A 16,686-nucleotide genomic window follows, 5' to 3' on the forward strand; every position below is an offset into this window, starting at 1 on the left:
GCAGGCTCAGCGGCCATGGCTCACGGGCCCAGCCGCTCCGCGGCATGTGGGATCTTCCCGGACCGGGGCACGAACCCGTGTCCCCTGCATTGGCAGGCGGACTCTCAACCACTGCGCCACCAGGGAAGCCCTGCCCTGTTTTCTAATGTTAACTTATTCTTATTTCAATGCATTGGCACAACTCTGCAATACAAAATTGAGAAGTGGGGTGGTAATGTACATTTTTGTCTTGTTGCTTACTTATAAATTCACTTGCTATATTGTCTGAAGTCAACATGTTTGCAAGAGGGTAAATCTAGTATTTCAAATTTAATGATATGAAGGTATTCATAGTATCCTTTCAGGCAAAAAAAAAATCTGTATTTTATCTGAGTCATAACTCCCATTAATTCCTTTTTCTTTTTCTTTTTTCTTTTGGCCACGTGTAGCATGTGGGATCTTAGTTCCCCGACCAGGGATCAAACCCGTGCCCCCTGCAGTGGAAGTGCAGAGTCTTAACCTCTGGACCGCCAGGGAAGTCCTCCCATTAATTCCTTCTGTCCTTTATTTGCACTTTCTGTTTTGACTCTAAATATTTATATATTATTGGTCTTTTCAGACAACAGGCTTTTAGTATTTTTGAGCTCTTCCATTTCTTTGTTAAGTTAAAAGCTCTACACGTGAGTCAGTATAAAAGGAATATATACATATAGGGACTTTCCTGGCGGTCCAGTGGTTAAGACTCTGTGCTTCTACTGCAGGGGGTGAGGGTTCAATCCCTGGTCATGGAACTAAGATCTCACATGCCACACGGCATGGCAAAAAAAAAAAAAAAAAGAGGAATATATACATATATACAGACATTACCTACATCGAAAACAGAGTATTGCCAGCACCCCAGTGGTGTTCTGTGAACCTCTTCCCAATTATATTACATCCTCACACCCAAAGGTGAATACCACCTTGTCTATTAGCAAGCACTTTCAGGCTTTTCTTTATGGTGTTATAACATAATCATTCATTCCTCATCATTATAGTTTATTTAGTTTTGCGTATTTTCAACTGTGTTTCAATGTAATTATACATCATGCATTTTTAAAACCGTTTTTAAAAACTGAAGTGTAGTTGATTTACAGTGTGTGTTAGCTTCAGGTGTACAGCAAAGTGATTCAGTTATACAGATATATAATCTTTTTCAGATTCTTTTCCATTATAGGTTATAATAAGACATTGAGTATAATTCCCTGTGCTATGCAGTAGGTCCTTGTTGTTTGTCTATTTTAGACACAGTAGTGTGTACATGTTCATCCAAAACTGCTAATTTATCTACCCACCCCCCATCCCCTCTGGTAACCATAAGTTTGTTTTCTATGTCTGTGAGTCTATTTCTGTTTTGTAAATAAGTTCATTTATATCAGTTTTTTAATTTCTACATATAAGTGATGTCATATGATAGTTGTCTTTTTCTGACTTACTTCACTTAATATGATAATCTCTAAGTCCATCCATGTTGCTGCAGATGGCGTTATTTCCTTCTTTTTTATGGCTGAGTAATATTCCATTGTATGTATACATACCACATCTTCTTTATCCATTCATCTATTGATGGACACTTGGGTTGCCTCCACATCTTGGCTATTGTAAATAGTGCTGCTATGAACATTGGGGTGCATGTATCTTTTCAAATTAGAGTTTTCTCCACATCATGCATTTTTTATGTCAGGCTCAGTATTTCTGAGACTCATTCACGTTTTTGCACATAGGTGTACTTTTTTTTTTCCTCTGTAACAAGGGTCAGGCAAATATGTTATATAAATATCCACACAGTAACTATTTTAAGATTTGTAAGCCACAGTTGTCTCACATATACTTCATTTTTGTTTTACAGTCCTTTAAAAACAAAAAAGTCATTCTTAGCTTGAAAGCTGCGCAAAGACTGTAGTTTTTCCACAGCATTCCATTGTTTGAATATTTGGTTTTTCCTAGTATTTATTAAACTTGTGTTGTTTGCATTTTGGTTTATTATGAGTAATGGTGCTATGGAAATTCCTGAGTGTGTCCGCTGGTTCAAATATGCCCATATTTTTGGAGGGATGTATTTCTTAGATGTATTCTCAGAGTGAAATTGCTTCTGGCTTGGTGAACATGTGGAGATGCAGGGAGAGTGACGCTCCTATAGGGGTCACTCCTTGCCCTTATACACATACCCTGCCCTAGGCATGTCTTCCATCTGGCTGTTCCTGAGTTACATCCTTTTATAGTAAGTAAATATAATAACTAAAATGTTTCTCTGAGTTCTGTGAACCGTTCTGGAAAATTTTTGTTTTTTGTTTTGTGTTTCGGTTTTTTTTGTTTTTTAGGCCATGCTGCGCAGCATGTGGGATCTTCATTCCCCGACCAGGGATCAAATCCATGCCCCCTGCAGTGGAAGCACAGAGTCCTAACCACTGGACCACCAGGGAATTCCCTGCTCTAGCAAATTAATCAACCCAAGGAGGGGGGTCACTGGAACCTGCCATCTGTGACTGGTTGCTTAGAAGTACACGTGACAACCTGGACTTGTGTTTGTGCATGAAGTAGGAGGTAGAAGCCAGTCTCATAGGACTGAGCCTTCAGCCGGTGGGATATGATATTATCTCCAGGTACATAGCGACAGAATTGAGTTGAACTGTAGGACACCCAGCCAGTGTTGTAGCATTGCTTGGTGGTGTGTTAGAAAAACACACATATTCAAATTGGTGTCAGAATCGTACCTTCTTCTGGATGAGTTTCTTGTTATTACATTTCCCTCTTCTGGTAGCACCGCAAATTATGTACTTTAAGAAAACCCGTGTCCCCTGCATTGGCAGGCGGACTCTCAACCACTGCGCCACCAGGGAAGCCCTGCCCTGTTTTCTAATGTTAACTTATTCTTATTTCAATGCATTGGCACAACTCTGCAATACAAAATTGAGAAGTGGGGTGGTAATGTACATTTTTGTCTTGTTGCTTACTTATAAATTCACTTGCTATATTGTCTGAAGTCAACATGTTTGCAAGAGGGTAAATCTAGTATTTCAAATTTAATGATATGAAGGTATTCATAGTATCCTTTCAGGCAAAAAAAAAATCTGTATTTTATCTGAGTCATAACTCCCATTAATTCCTTTTTCTTTTTCTTTTTTCTTTTGGCCACGTGTAGCATGTGGGATCTTAGTTCCCCGACCAGGGATCAAACCCGTGCCCCCTGCAGTGGAAGTGCAGAGTCTTAACCTCTGGACCGCCAGGGAAGTCCTCCCATTAATTCCTTCTGTCCTTTATTTGCACTTTCTGTTTTGACTCTAAATATTTATATATTATTGGTCTTTTCAGACAACAGGCTTTTAGTATTTTTGAGCTCTTCCATTTCTTTGTTAAGTTAAAAGCTCTACACGTGAGTCAGTATAAAAGGAATATATACATATAGGGACTTTCCCGGCGGTCCAGTGGTTAGGACTCTACAAGTGAGTCAGTATAAAAGGAATATATACATATAGGGACTTTCCTGGCGGTCCAGTGGTTAAGACTCTGTGCTTCTACTGCAGGGGGTGAGGGTTCAATCCCTGGTCATGGAACTAAGATCTCACATGCCACACGGCATGGCAAAAAAAAAAAAAAAAAAGAGGAATATATACATATATACAGACATTACCTACATCGAAAACAGAGTATTGCCAGCACCCCAGTGGTGTTCTGTGAACCTCTTCCCAATTATATTACATCCTCACACCCAAAGGTGAATACCACCTTGTCTATTAGCAAGCACTTTCAGGCTTTTCTTTATGGTGTTATAACATAATCATTCATTCCTCATCATTATAGTTTATTTAGTTTTGCGTATTTTCAACTGTGTTTCAATGTAATTATACATCATGCATTTTTAAAACCGTTTTTAAAAACTGAAGTGTAGTTGATTTACAGTGTGTGTTAGCTTCAGGTGTACAGCAAAGTGATTCAGTTATACAGATATATAATCTTTTTCAGATTCTTTTCCATTATAGGTTATAATAAGACATTGAGTATAATTCCCTGTGCTATGCAGTAGGTCCTTGTTGTTTGTCTATTTTAGACACAGTAGTGTGTACATGTTCATCCAAAACTGCTAATTTATCTACCCACCCCCCATCCCCTCTGGTAACCATAAGTTTGTTTTCTATGTCTGTGAGTCTATTTCTGTTTTGTAAATAAGTTCATTTATATCAGTTTTTTAATTTCTACATATAAGTGATGTCATATGATAGTTGTCTTTTTCTGACTTACTTCACTTAATATGATAATCTCTAAGTCCATCCATGTTGCTGCAGATGGCGTTATTTCCTTCTTTTTTATGGCTGAGTAATATTCCATTGTATGTATACATATATTTATTTATTCATCTGGTGATGGACACTTAGTTTGCTTCCATACCTTGGCAATTGTAAATAATGCTGCTATGATGGCTATTGTAAATAGTGCTGCTATGAACATTGGGGTGCATGTATCTTTTCAAATTAGAGTTTTCTCCACATCATGCATTTTTTATGTCAGGCTCAGTATTTCTGAGACTCATTCACGTTTTTGCACATAGGTGTACTTTTTTTTTTCCTCTGTAACAAGGGTCAGGCAAATATGTTATATAAATATCCACACAGTAACTATTTTAAGATTTGTAAGCCACAGTTGTCTCACATATACTTCATTTTTGTTTTACAGTCCTTTAAAAACAAAAAAGTCATTCTTAGCTTGAAAGCTGCGCAAAGACTGTAGTTTTTCCACAGCATTCCATTGTTTGAATATTTGGTTTTTCCTAGTATTTATTAAACTTGTGTTGTTTGCATTTTGGTTTATTATGAGTAATGGTGCTATGGAAATTCCTGAGTGTGTCCGCTGGTTCAAATATGCCCATATTTTTGGAGGGATGTATTTCTTAGATGTATTCTCAGAGTGAAATTGCTTCTGGCTTGGTGAACATGTGGAGATGCAGGGAGAGTGACGCTCCTATAGGGGTCACTCCTTGCCCTTATACACATACCCTGCCCTAGGCATGTCTTCCATCTGGCTGTTCCTGAGTTACATCCTTTTATAGTAAGTAAATATAATAACTAAAATGTTTCTCTGAGTTCTGTGAACCGTTCTGGAAAATTTTTGTTTTTTGTTTTGTGTTTCGGTTTTTTTTGTTTTTTAGGCCATGCTGCGCAGCATGTGGGATCTTCATTCCCCGACCAGGGATCAAATCCATGCCCCCTGCAGTGGAAGCACAGAGTCCTAACCACTGGACCACCAGGGAATTCCCTGCTCTAGCAAATTAATCAACCCAAGGAGGGGGGTCACTGGAACCTGCCATCTGTGACTGGTTGCTTAGAAGTACACGTGACAACCTGGACTTGTGTTTGTGCATGAAGTAGGAGGTAGAAGCCAGTCTCATAGGACTGAGCCTTCAGCCGGTGGGATATGATATTATCTCCAGGTACATAGCGACAGAATTGAGTTGAACTGTAGGACACCCAGCCAGTGTTGTAGCATTGCTTGGTGGTGTGTTAGAAAAACACACATATTCAAATTGGTGTCAGAATCGTACCTTCTTCTGGATGAGTTTCTTGTTATTACATTTCCCTCTTCTGGTAGCACCGCAAATTATGTACTTTAAGAAAATTATTAATGTTCATTCATTATGACACTAGAGATTACACATCACATGTAATTATTCTTTGTCAAATTCTTACGTTAATTAGTACTTCTGCACTTTCCTCTGACAATACAGTCATCTTAGAGCACCTCAACTTCATTTACCACCTTCTAATTTATGTACTATTATTTTGTATTTTAGTTGTTTATGTATTTAAAACCTCCTAAGATATTACCATAATTGCTTACAAGACAGTGCTTCTGGTTTGCCCAGTACACTGGTTTTTAAACTGAAGTGTATGTACTCACAGGGTGTATAAAAACGTTTGAAGAGGTTCCTGAGCGCACACGGTTTAAAGGAAAACAGTGCCCGGCACCTCTCCTCCCATACAGTCCCTTTTGTATAATTGAGCTGCCTGAGATTCTCCTGCTCCTGAGGCCTGCTGCTGGGATGGATCTCGTTTCCCTCATCCCCTCTGACAGTCACCCCACTTCAACTTCACGGAATAAAGGAATACCCCCACCACTGTCAGAAGCTTAGGCTTTTTGGCCAGAGGAATAAAGTCTTCTGGGGCAGCAGTCTTCTGGGGACACTCAGCAATGCTGTGGGCATTGGGTTAAGGTGAGCGCCCGGGAGCAGCGTTAGCATCTGGGCCCAGAGGAAATGTACCCTCAACAACCCCCTAGATATACAGATCTAGCCTATAAAGTGGAAATGAGAAGACAAACTTTAACATTTCTTCCATATCATCAAAAAGAGATCAGTTCATTAAACACCACTGTTATTACAGGAAACCCTGACATTTGAGGATGTGGCCGTGGACTTCACGTGGGAGGAGTGGCAGCTCCTGGCCCCTCCTCAGAAGGACCTGTACCGGGACGTGATGCTGGAGAACTATAGCAACCTGCTGTCCGTGGGTGAGGACGGCTCCCCTGGGTCCCTCAGAGAGTCCCCAGTCAGTGGGGTTTCCTTTCTCAGCTTCTGAAAGCTTTGGATTGTCTGTGATGCTCTGAAGCAGTAGATTCTCAGTCCCGTCTCTGGCCCAAGAGAAGTGGGTATATTCTCCTTTCTCTTGAGAGAAACGCCTTTATTTTGTAGCTGTGTATAATACTGTGATTTATATTAAGAAATATATATATTTGGTCTTCATCCCCAATTCTGGCAAAGAGCTCCTGAAATCCATGGAATTTCCTAAGTTATAAGAGGGTAAAGGAGAAATGGGTGTCTTTTGTTATTCATATAAGGGACCCTTACCACGGCATGTGAGTTTATGTTAATGAGGTGATTTTGGGAAGGCCACTCGATAACCTAAGACTGGGGGCTGGTCGCTGAGCTCACCACCCATGATTTAGAGGGTTGCAACTTTCAGTCCCACCTCCACCCCACCTTCGGGGAGAACAAAGGGGCTGGAGATTAAATTATAATCACGAAAGGCCGATGATTTTTTTTTTTTTGACAATTAGAACATAGTTTAATAAGTCCTTGGGCAGAGGAGTTTGATTCTTCTCTGCATACCTGTATATGCATACTGCAAACAATGCTTTAAAAATGATTAACACAATGACCACAGCTTGTACCATTTTAACTACAATAATGAATAATTTCCGTATCTGCTACAACATGTAAAGAGTTTCTACTAAACAATCGGTCATTTATAATTAAAAATTCAGCAGCAACTGTGAGGGTCTCTTGTCACACCCATCTTCTATGCATTTACCATTTTCCAGCTCTCTTCCCCATTAGGTCAGTGGTTCTCAACTGGGGCCAATTTGGTTCCCAGGGGACATTTGACAATGTCTGGAAATATTTCAAAGCCTCATGATTTAATCCATCATGGCTATATAGTGAAGCCTCCATGAAACCCCACAGGGACAGGCTCGGAGAGCTTTCAGATTGGTGGCCACTTGGCGGTGCCAGGGGAGAGGTGCCCCCAGAGAGAGCATGGAAGCTCTGTGGCCTTTCCCACATGCCTTGTACTGTATTCTCTTCCATCTGGCTGTTCCTGAGTTGTATCCTTTTATTTTTTTATTGATTCATTTTTAAGTTTTTAATTTTTATTTATTTATTTTTATTGGAGTAGAATTGATTTACAATGTTGTGTTAGTTTCTGCTGTACAATGAAGTGAATCAGCACTGTGTATACCTATATCTCCTCCCTCTTGGACCTCCCTCCCCCTCTCCCCCACCACATCTAGGTCATCACAGAGCACCGAGCTGAGCTCCCTGTGTATCCTTTTATAATAAACTGGTGACCTAGTAAGTAAACTGTCTTCTTGAGTTCTGTCTGCTGCTCTAGTGAATTAATCGAATCCGAGAAAGGGAGTCATAGGAACCTCTGATCTATTCATGGTTGATCAGAAGCCCAGGAAACAGCCTGAATTTACAGTTGGTGCCAGAAATGCAAGAGCAGAGCCGAAGTCTTATGAGAGTGTATCCCTAACCTGTATTATCTGACCCTATCACCAGGTAGATCGCGTCAGAATTGAATTAAATCAGAGGACACACCGTCAGTGTCAGTTGGTGTTGCAGAATTCCTTGATGTGTGGAAAACCCGCATATCTGGTGTCAGAAGTGAAGTAGAAGGATTGATAGGAGAGGAGACTCACAGAGGGGTGTGTTTTTCCTTCAAAATGTGAAAACTGTATTGTCCTCAGAAGTAGGATTCTGCAGTTTTCACGGACCCCATGCGCCATTCACTGGGTCTAAATCTTGTGTCATTTTCCATGAATAGGTTTTCAAGCCAGCAAACCAGACATACTCTCCAAGTTGGATCAAGGAGAACCATGGACGATGGAAGATGAAATCCACTGTCGAACCCATTCAGGTGAGTGAGAGACCAGCAAGGTGACAGGCGTGGAAATCACACTGTAGTTGGTCAGAGAAGAGTCACAGCTGTGAGGGGGTTGGGCGCTGCGTAAGCAGTGCCTCCGTGCATCTCTCTCCCAATGTCAGACCTCTTTTTCTTTGTAGGAGTTTAGAGAAAAATATATCCCTTCTTAGGGAAGACTCTTGTCTTTTCTGGGATGTTTCTTCTTTATTTTACCCCCATCTTGATTTTTGTTTGCATAGTTTTCTTTTCCCTAGGATTCTCATATCTTTTCCTTCTTTTTCATACACTTTCGCCTCCTTTTCTATGAAATTCCACCTTCCAAGGCCTCTCTCCAAAGAGAAAACTTTGAATTCCTCACTGTCTTCTGACTACTGCACCTTTCTGCTCCACTGATAATGTTGATTTCCTTCCTCACATCCACCCCATCTTGGATGCCGGGCCCCAAAGTACACTGGTCTTCACTGTGCCTTATTCCCGCTCTGAGGTTCTCTAAACGTTTTGTTTTCCATTTTCTCCAATGATCTCTTAACCTTCAAAGTTTTCTTCATCATAATAAGCTAAGCTCCTTAGGGTCACTGGAGAAGACTCCCAAATTGATCTTTCCCCAGTGTGATCCACCACAGACTTGGGTTCTATATAACTTATCTCGATGGCAGGTCTTCTGAGTTCCCAGTAACTGCAAGGACCTAAGATCATCTTCCCTCCCAGGAAACCCTAGAAGTTTAGGTTCTGCCTTACTCCTGTGCATCCTCCATCCTGGCCATTCAGGCATTACCTTAAATGTCCCCTACCTGCAGAGCTCTTTTCTGTAAAGGGGTCTGCTGTTCATGATGATTTTTTTTTTTTTTAGCGGTACACGGGCCTCTCACTGTTGTGGCCTCTCCCGTTGCGGAGCACAGGCTCCGGATGCACAGGCTCAGCAGCCATGGGTCATGGGCCTAGCCGCTCCGCGGCATGTGGGATCTTCCCGGACCGGGGCACGAACCCGTGTCCCCTGCCTCGGCAGGCGGACTCTCAACCACTGCACCACCAGGGAAGCCCCATGATGAATTTTTAACTAGGAAAGTTATTTTAACATCCTACATTCTCAGTTCCAGCCTCAACCAGACCATAACTCTTGCCTACTTCGAAATAATTCCTTTGTGTATTTACTGATTTTGAACTTTCTTCTCATTCACTGTAGACCTTACCATTGTATTCACTTCCTGAAAGCTTTCATTTCTTTCCCCTCATCTTCTGATAACATTAAGTCTGAGGTAGGGACTTCCCTGGCAGTCCAATGGTTAAGACTCCACGCTTCCAGTGCAGGACACGTGGGTTCAATCCCTGTTTGGAGAGCTAAGATCCCATGTGCCATGTGGCACAGCCCAAAAAAAAAGTCCCAGGTAACCATGTTACCTGTCACATGACATAAAAATTCTTCTTTTAGTGATCGCCATGACATATCATCTTGTTCACACAGAGATTTCCATCTTCTTTCCTAAACCTCCCAATCTGTTCCATACATGTGATTGCTTCCTTGATTCATTCCTCTATGAATTATTTTTTGATAGTCTAGTGTAAGCTGGAAGGTAACAGCAGTTGAAAAAACAAATAGACCAAGAGCTTTCATTCTAAGAGGATGAGACATCAATTTAATCAAAATTTAAAATAAATAATATGTCTAGGGGGTAAATAGTGCTGTGATGGAATTAAGTATGGAATTAAGTTGCATAATGGATCTCTCTGAGGGGTGCGCATTGTAAGTTAAATGTGCTTGGGGTTCTCTGCTGTGTCATTTTCTTTCTTTTTTTTTCCTTTCATTTTCTTTTTGTCTTCTAGTTCTTTCTTTCTTTCTTTTTCTGCTGTGTCATATTCTTCATTCCCCTCATGCAGACCACAACAATGGATCCATGGGGAGGCCTGTCTTCCTCCAAAATGAGCCCTGGTTTCCTCCACCTCTCTTCCTCTCCATCGTTCCTTCCCGCCAGGTTTTCCAACCTTCAGCTGTTTTCCTTTGTCTATCTCTGCCCTGTAAAGTCGTTTTACCCACCTACAGTATAGGCTTCTTGAACACGAGGAGTATGTTTGCGAATCCCCAACACTAGCACCGTTCCTGGTACACAGTGGTGATCAGTAAGGATCTGTGAAATGAATGAGTCCATCCCTCCCCAATTTGGATGGCCCTGCAACCTGTGGTCTCCTGCTCACAGGAAATTGCTCATATTTTACAGTATTTAGAAAGTAACCAAATCTGTATTTATTCATTATGACTGTTTTTTTCCAATGTATAAAGAACATTAAACATGGAGTTTTATTAACATTCATACCATAGGGTCATCACTAAAAAGACACCTCACATCAAAATATTTTTAAAAATACCTTTATTGCAAATCTGGAAGGTGGAGGAATTCATTCTTCTTTTCTTTCCTAGAAGTCTGGAAAGTTGATGATCACCTGCTGGAGCACTTACAAAATGAGAGCATGGAGAAGAGACTAGAACAATGGCACAGACAGAACCCATTGGAATATTCTGTTCATCGGAGCAGAACTCATTTTCTGTTCAGGCAAAATCATGGAATGTTTGACTTACATGGAAAAAGTATGAAATCAGATTTAACTTTACTTCCCCAGAGCAGGAGCTATGAAATAAAGAGCCCTGCTGAGTTTACTGGAGAAGTCAGATCCTGTCTCCATGCTGACAATGAACAATTTCATACTGAAATTAAATTCCCTGAAAGCCAAAAACTCATCAGCACTAAGTCCCAATTCATCAAGCATCAGAAGACTCAAAAAATAAAGAAATCTCATATATGTGGTGAATGTGGGAAAGCTTTCATCAAAAAGTCTTGGCTCACTGATCACCAGAATCTTCATACAGGAGAGAAGCCCCATCGATGTAATCTATGTGGGAAAGCCTTCTTCAGAAAGTTCAAGCTCACTGAACATCAGAGAACGCATACAGGAGAGAAACCTTATGAATGCACTGAATGTGGCAAAGCCTTCCTCAAGAAATCAGGGCTCAGTGTCCATCAGAAAACCCATACCGGGGAGAAACCATTTATATGCAGCGAATGCGGAAAGGGCTTCATCCAGAAGGGAAATCTTATGGTGCATCAGCGGATTCACACAGGCGAGAAACCTTATATATGCAATGAATGTGGAAAAGGCTTCAGCCAAAAGACGTGCCTCACGGCACACCAGAGATTTCACACAGGAACGACTCCCTTTGTGTGCGGGGAATGTGGAAAAACCCTTTCCCAGAAGACAGGTCTCATTAAACACCAAAGGACTCACACGGGAGAGAAACCCTTTGAATGCAGCGATTGTGGAAAAGGCTTTATCGAGAAGCCACAGCTTGTTATACATCAGAGAATCCATACAGGGGAGAAACCCTATAGATGTAGTGAATGTGGGAAATCATTCAGAGGGAAGTCAGTCCTCAATAAACATCAGAAAACTCATTCAGTCAAGGTGGAAAATCCTCCCTCAGAGGGTCACAGGTCCTCACAGAGCAGTGTTGTCCTCCAAGAGAAAAACCTTAATACAGTGACAATGCAAGTACCTTCTGTGGTCCCTCAGACATCTGTCAACATCAGTGGGCTCCTAGCAAACAGGAATGTAGTCATAGTGGGACAGCCTGTGGCCAGATGTGCACCCGCAGGAGACAGCAGAGGGTTGGCACAGGAGAGAACCCTTATGAATGCAGTGAATGTGGTTGTGCCTTCAGTGGTCAATTATATTTTATTTTATGTCACAGAAAACCAGTAGCGAAAAAATTAAGACATTCTCTGAGGAAAAGGGTTGAGCGAAAATTTCTAGTTCATATGGTGGCTGAAAAGTATACACTGAGAGAAACTGTATAAATGCCGAGACTGGGAACACATGACCTACTCATCCAATTACGTATATGCCTTGATACAGAGGCATAATCTGATGTTAACAGAAACATACACGTCAGTTGCTCTGTTGTGTCAATTAAATAAATGAAGGAAGCCTGAGTTCAACTAAGTGGAGGAAATAAGGAGGTGAATTTTTTAAACATATAATTTGTTTCTGGAAGGTTGCTACGGAGGAAAAATCACAAGAGGGCTAATATTGGATTGGTGGGATATGGGGCGTGTATATATCAATTCAGTTTCCCCAGGCCAAGGTGAACGATGAATCTGAAACTGGGATGTCTTCCTTAAACTTTCAGAAGTTTATATTATGCAGAGGGACTAATGAAACAACAGCCTTAGACTGAGTCAGTTTGGTCTTTCACAGAGTATTTTTCAAGTACGTCCTTGGTATATGGTTCTGTTCCAGAAGCTGAGGATATTGTGGTGATCAGAACAGAGAAAGCTCATGGTCCCCTGGAGAGACCATTGAGGTAGTCGGATTATCTTTAAGTGGCGTCTCTACACTCAGGCTAATTTAGTGAGAGGATGTAAGTATCCATAATAAGTGAAATGGACCTGGAGTAATTGGCTCAAGGGAATATGACAATTTATTGTTGAAGGAGCACATCATTTGGGGGATTGGGGAAGGAGTTAATAATGGTGTTTAAGCACCATAGAACACAAATAAGTTTTTTTTAAAATTTATTTTATTGAAGTATAGTTGATGTACAATGTTAATTTCTGCTGTACAGCAAAGTCAGTTATATTTACGTATATATATTCTTTTTCATATTTTTTTCATTATGGTTTATCACAGAATAATGAGTATAGTCCCCTGTGCTATACAGTAGGACCTCGTTGTTTCAAGTAAGTTTTTTTTAATTTTTATTTATGTATTTATTTGGCCACATCACACAGCTCGTGGGATCTTAGTTCCCTGAACAGGGATTGAACCAGGGCCCTCAGCAGTGAAAGTGTGGAGTCCTAACCACTGGATCGCCAGGGAATTCCCCAAATAAGTTATTTTTTTTTTTTAAATGCCTATTTGTTATCTCCATGAGGAAATTATAAATTCCTTAGTTTTAGTGGCTTTCTTTAAATTTTAATGTTTAAAAAAATTGAAAACCAATAAGATGAAAAATCAGTTCTTCAGTTACACTGGCCACATTTCAAGTGCTCAACAGTCATGTGACTCGTGGCAATAGAACTGGACAGCACAGACAGCAAAATGGTGAGACAATGGGAAGATGCTCTACCGTCATTTCCATTGTACCAGAAAGTTATATTGGAGAGTGCTGGTTTCCATGATTTTCGGTTTCCCAGCACAGAGCGGGGAAAAATAATTCTTATCAGCTCTAGATTTGGAAAGTGAATGAATAAAACTAATGGGCTAATCAAAATGTATTCTGCCTGTCACTCAAGGGAAAGACAGTTCTAAAGACCAAAACTGACACCCCAAACTGTTTGAGGTTAGAGAGACTTAACTGATTATAAAGGGACAAAGTAGAAAAGGAAAATGATTCCTAGAATAAATAGAACAAAATGCAAAATGAGAGCCTTAGTCTTTAAGAATGGTGGAGGGTATAGGGAGTGGGGGGAGGTGAGATCTTCTTGGAATGTCTTGGAAATGAATCCTGAGATTTGTCCACAGGCCTAACACCTGTGAAGAGCTGCCATTTAAAGATCCTGGCTCCTCTGTGACCTGCCAAATTGAGACAGTTGTCTTCTATCTCCCTCATTCCTTCCCGCTGTCCTCAAAGTGGGGTATTTGCTTTCTCCTTTATCCCGTTCTTTCCCATGATCCCATGAGGATATAAGATCCCAATTACAAACAGTCCTACTCATAAAAGACATGGAAATTTGCCATGCTGTGGCCCACTCAGAATTCAACCAAAATCCTGGGTCTGGGTAATTTACTCCTCCAGAAACGTTTTAAAGCACCATCACTGTGCAAATCACTGTTTTACACAGTGAGAAAACATCAGTGAGCAAAACAGGCAAAGGAACAGCCTTTATGGTGGACCATATAATCTAGTGAAGGAGAGAGATGGTGAGAGAGATTATAAAATGTCAGGAAGTGATAAATCCTATGAGGAGAAATGAAGTCTAATAATAGATAGTAATTTATAGTAATCTGTAGGTAGTAATGAGGGAGATTTCCCCCTCCCCAAGAAAAGGCTTTTCTGGATATAATTTGAGCCAAAACCGAAGTACTGAGGGGAATCACCCTTCAGAATATTTGTAACCAGAGAACATTCCAGGACTGTTTGTAATAATTGTCTATGACAAACTTCCTGCCTCAGATTCTCTGAGAAACTTAATGCAATTCCTGAGTCACACCCCAAAACTCCTAAACCAGAACCTCTGGGGCTGGAGTCCCAGACTCTGCATTTTTAACAGGGGCCTGATGCACACCTAATTTTGAACATATTTGTCCTAAATACTGGGCTACGGTCCCCATCACCACCCTCACGTTATAATGGGATGGATTCAGGACAGAGTCCCCAGCAAAGAATCAGTCACGAAGGCTCCAGCAACCTGACCCTCAGCTCCCCTCCACTTCCTGTCCTGTGACTCTCCACTTCCAGCCAAGGCATGGTCAGGCAGGCTCACTCCTGGAACTGATCAGTTGGGGCCTGGGATGGGCTGGCTGGGCTGCCCTGAGCTCTGAGAGCCACGTGCTGAGCTTACCTTTCAGAACTTGGCATCCCCAGGTAAAGGAGGCCCAGTGCATGCCTAAGCCTGCTTCCACACCCAGGATCCTTACGATTTCAATAAAGATCACCCTTCACCTCAAACAGTGGTTAGGAGTGGGCAATGAAGTCATACTGCCTGATTTTTTTTTAAAATAAATTTATTTATTTATATTTGACTGCACTGGGTCTTTGCTGCTGTGCCCGGGCTTTCTCTAGTTGTGGCGATCAGGGGCTACTCTTCGTTGTGGTGTGCGAGCTTCTCATTGCGGTGGCTTCTCTTGTTGCGGGGCACAGGCTCCAGGCATGCAGGCTCAGTAGTTGTGGCTCGCAGGCTCAGTAGTTGTGGTGCACGGGCTTCATTGCTCCGTGGCATGTGGGGTCTTCCTGGACCAGGACTTGAACCTGTGTCCCCTGCATTGGCAGGCGGATTCTTAACCACTGCACCACCAGGGAAGTCCCATACTGCCTGATTTGAATCCTGCCGTGCCAACCCTGAGCTGTGTGCCTCTGAGCAAGTTACTCAACTCATCTCAGTTTATCTTTACTATCTGCCTGCGTAGGTTTATTGTGAGAAGTAGATGTAGTTAAAATAGTGCCTGCCAAATGCAATTAATAACAGTATTATCATTAGTCCTAGTGAGGGAGGACTTTCCTTTCTTTCCTCCTATCTTCTGGGTCCCTCCTTCATTCTTCATCATCTTCAACAATCACTTCTTCAGTGAAGCTTTCCCTCACTCGGCCAGGTTCCCCAATTTCTGGCCCTCCATAGAACTATGTTCCTCTCCTTATAAGCCCTTTATAGACTTGCAGTTTTATTTTTCCTGGATTTAGATGTGTATTCCCCATCAAGATTGGATTGAAATTGTTTGAATAGGTCACAGAGTCATGTGGTTCAAAACTTAAAACTATATAAAAAGGTGCATTTATGAGTCTCACTTTTACCCTGTTCCGAGTTTGTTTTCCCTTGACCTTCTGGCTCCCACAGGTAAGTTTTATTGTGTCTCCCTCCAGTGTTTTGTGGTTTTTTTTGGCAGTACAAGCAAGTAGATACTACTTTTTGTCCTTTTTCTTTTCAAAAAGCAGCACATATATACATTCTCTTGCACCTTTGCTGTATTTAATTTTCACTGAGCAGCATAGAACCTTGACAAAGAGAATACTGTATCTTGCAAGCCAAATTCAGTTATTCATTTAATAGTCCGTTATTGAAAACTTCTGTTCAAGTTTTTGTTCTGAGCACTGTGGATACAAAAATATTACAGTTTGTCTGAGGAACTCATAGTACATTTTGGAGGGCAGTCAAATTAGCATATTATGATGGTCTAGAAAGATAAATGATCTTCAGTCATCCCTTGTATAGACATGTTTTCTCTATTGGATGCCTTTTATACTTCCTATCGTTATAGCACCACAATACAGCTGCAATTTTATATTTAATAATAACTGTATTATTGTTTTTGAGACTGACCTGGAAGGTGTCCGAGAATGCTATCCGAAGAAGTGACATCTAAGATGGCTCATGAAAGAACAGCCATAGTAACTAATATTCTCTCATTGCTTCCTGTGTGCCAAGGACTTCAGTGGAGGGAAAGTATTTGCAAATTCCTGGTAGCATATGAGACCACAGGGCATTGAGAAGTGGAAGGCAGGGAGTAATGGAAGATGATTATGGAGAATCCGTTTGATGTTTGCTTGTAT

General features: G+C 41.1%; 1 protein-coding gene across 1 annotated transcript in view; it reads left to right on the forward strand.

The window, feature by feature from the left end:
• Positions 1-12,928, forward strand: part of LOC102994781 (zinc finger protein 350-like) — a 27,647-nt gene extending 14,719 nt beyond the window's left edge. Inside the window, exons 5-7 of the mRNA XM_024132718.3 lie at positions 6,393-6,519; positions 8,334-8,426; positions 10,846-12,928. Of these exons, the coding sequence (XP_023988486.2) occupies positions 6,393-6,519; positions 8,334-8,426; positions 10,846-12,182 (1,557 nt within the window). The 3' untranslated portion in view covers positions 12,183-12,928. The remainder of the gene's footprint in view (positions 1-6,392; positions 6,520-8,333; positions 8,427-10,845) is intronic.
• The last annotated feature ends 3,758 nt before the right edge of the window (positions 12,929-16,686 follow it).

The sequence above is a fragment of the Physeter macrocephalus genome, chromosome 17, assembly GCF_002837175.3.
Source record: "Physeter macrocephalus isolate SW-GA chromosome 17, ASM283717v5, whole genome shotgun sequence".
NCBI lineage: Eukaryota > Metazoa > Chordata > Mammalia > Artiodactyla > Physeteridae > Physeter > Physeter macrocephalus.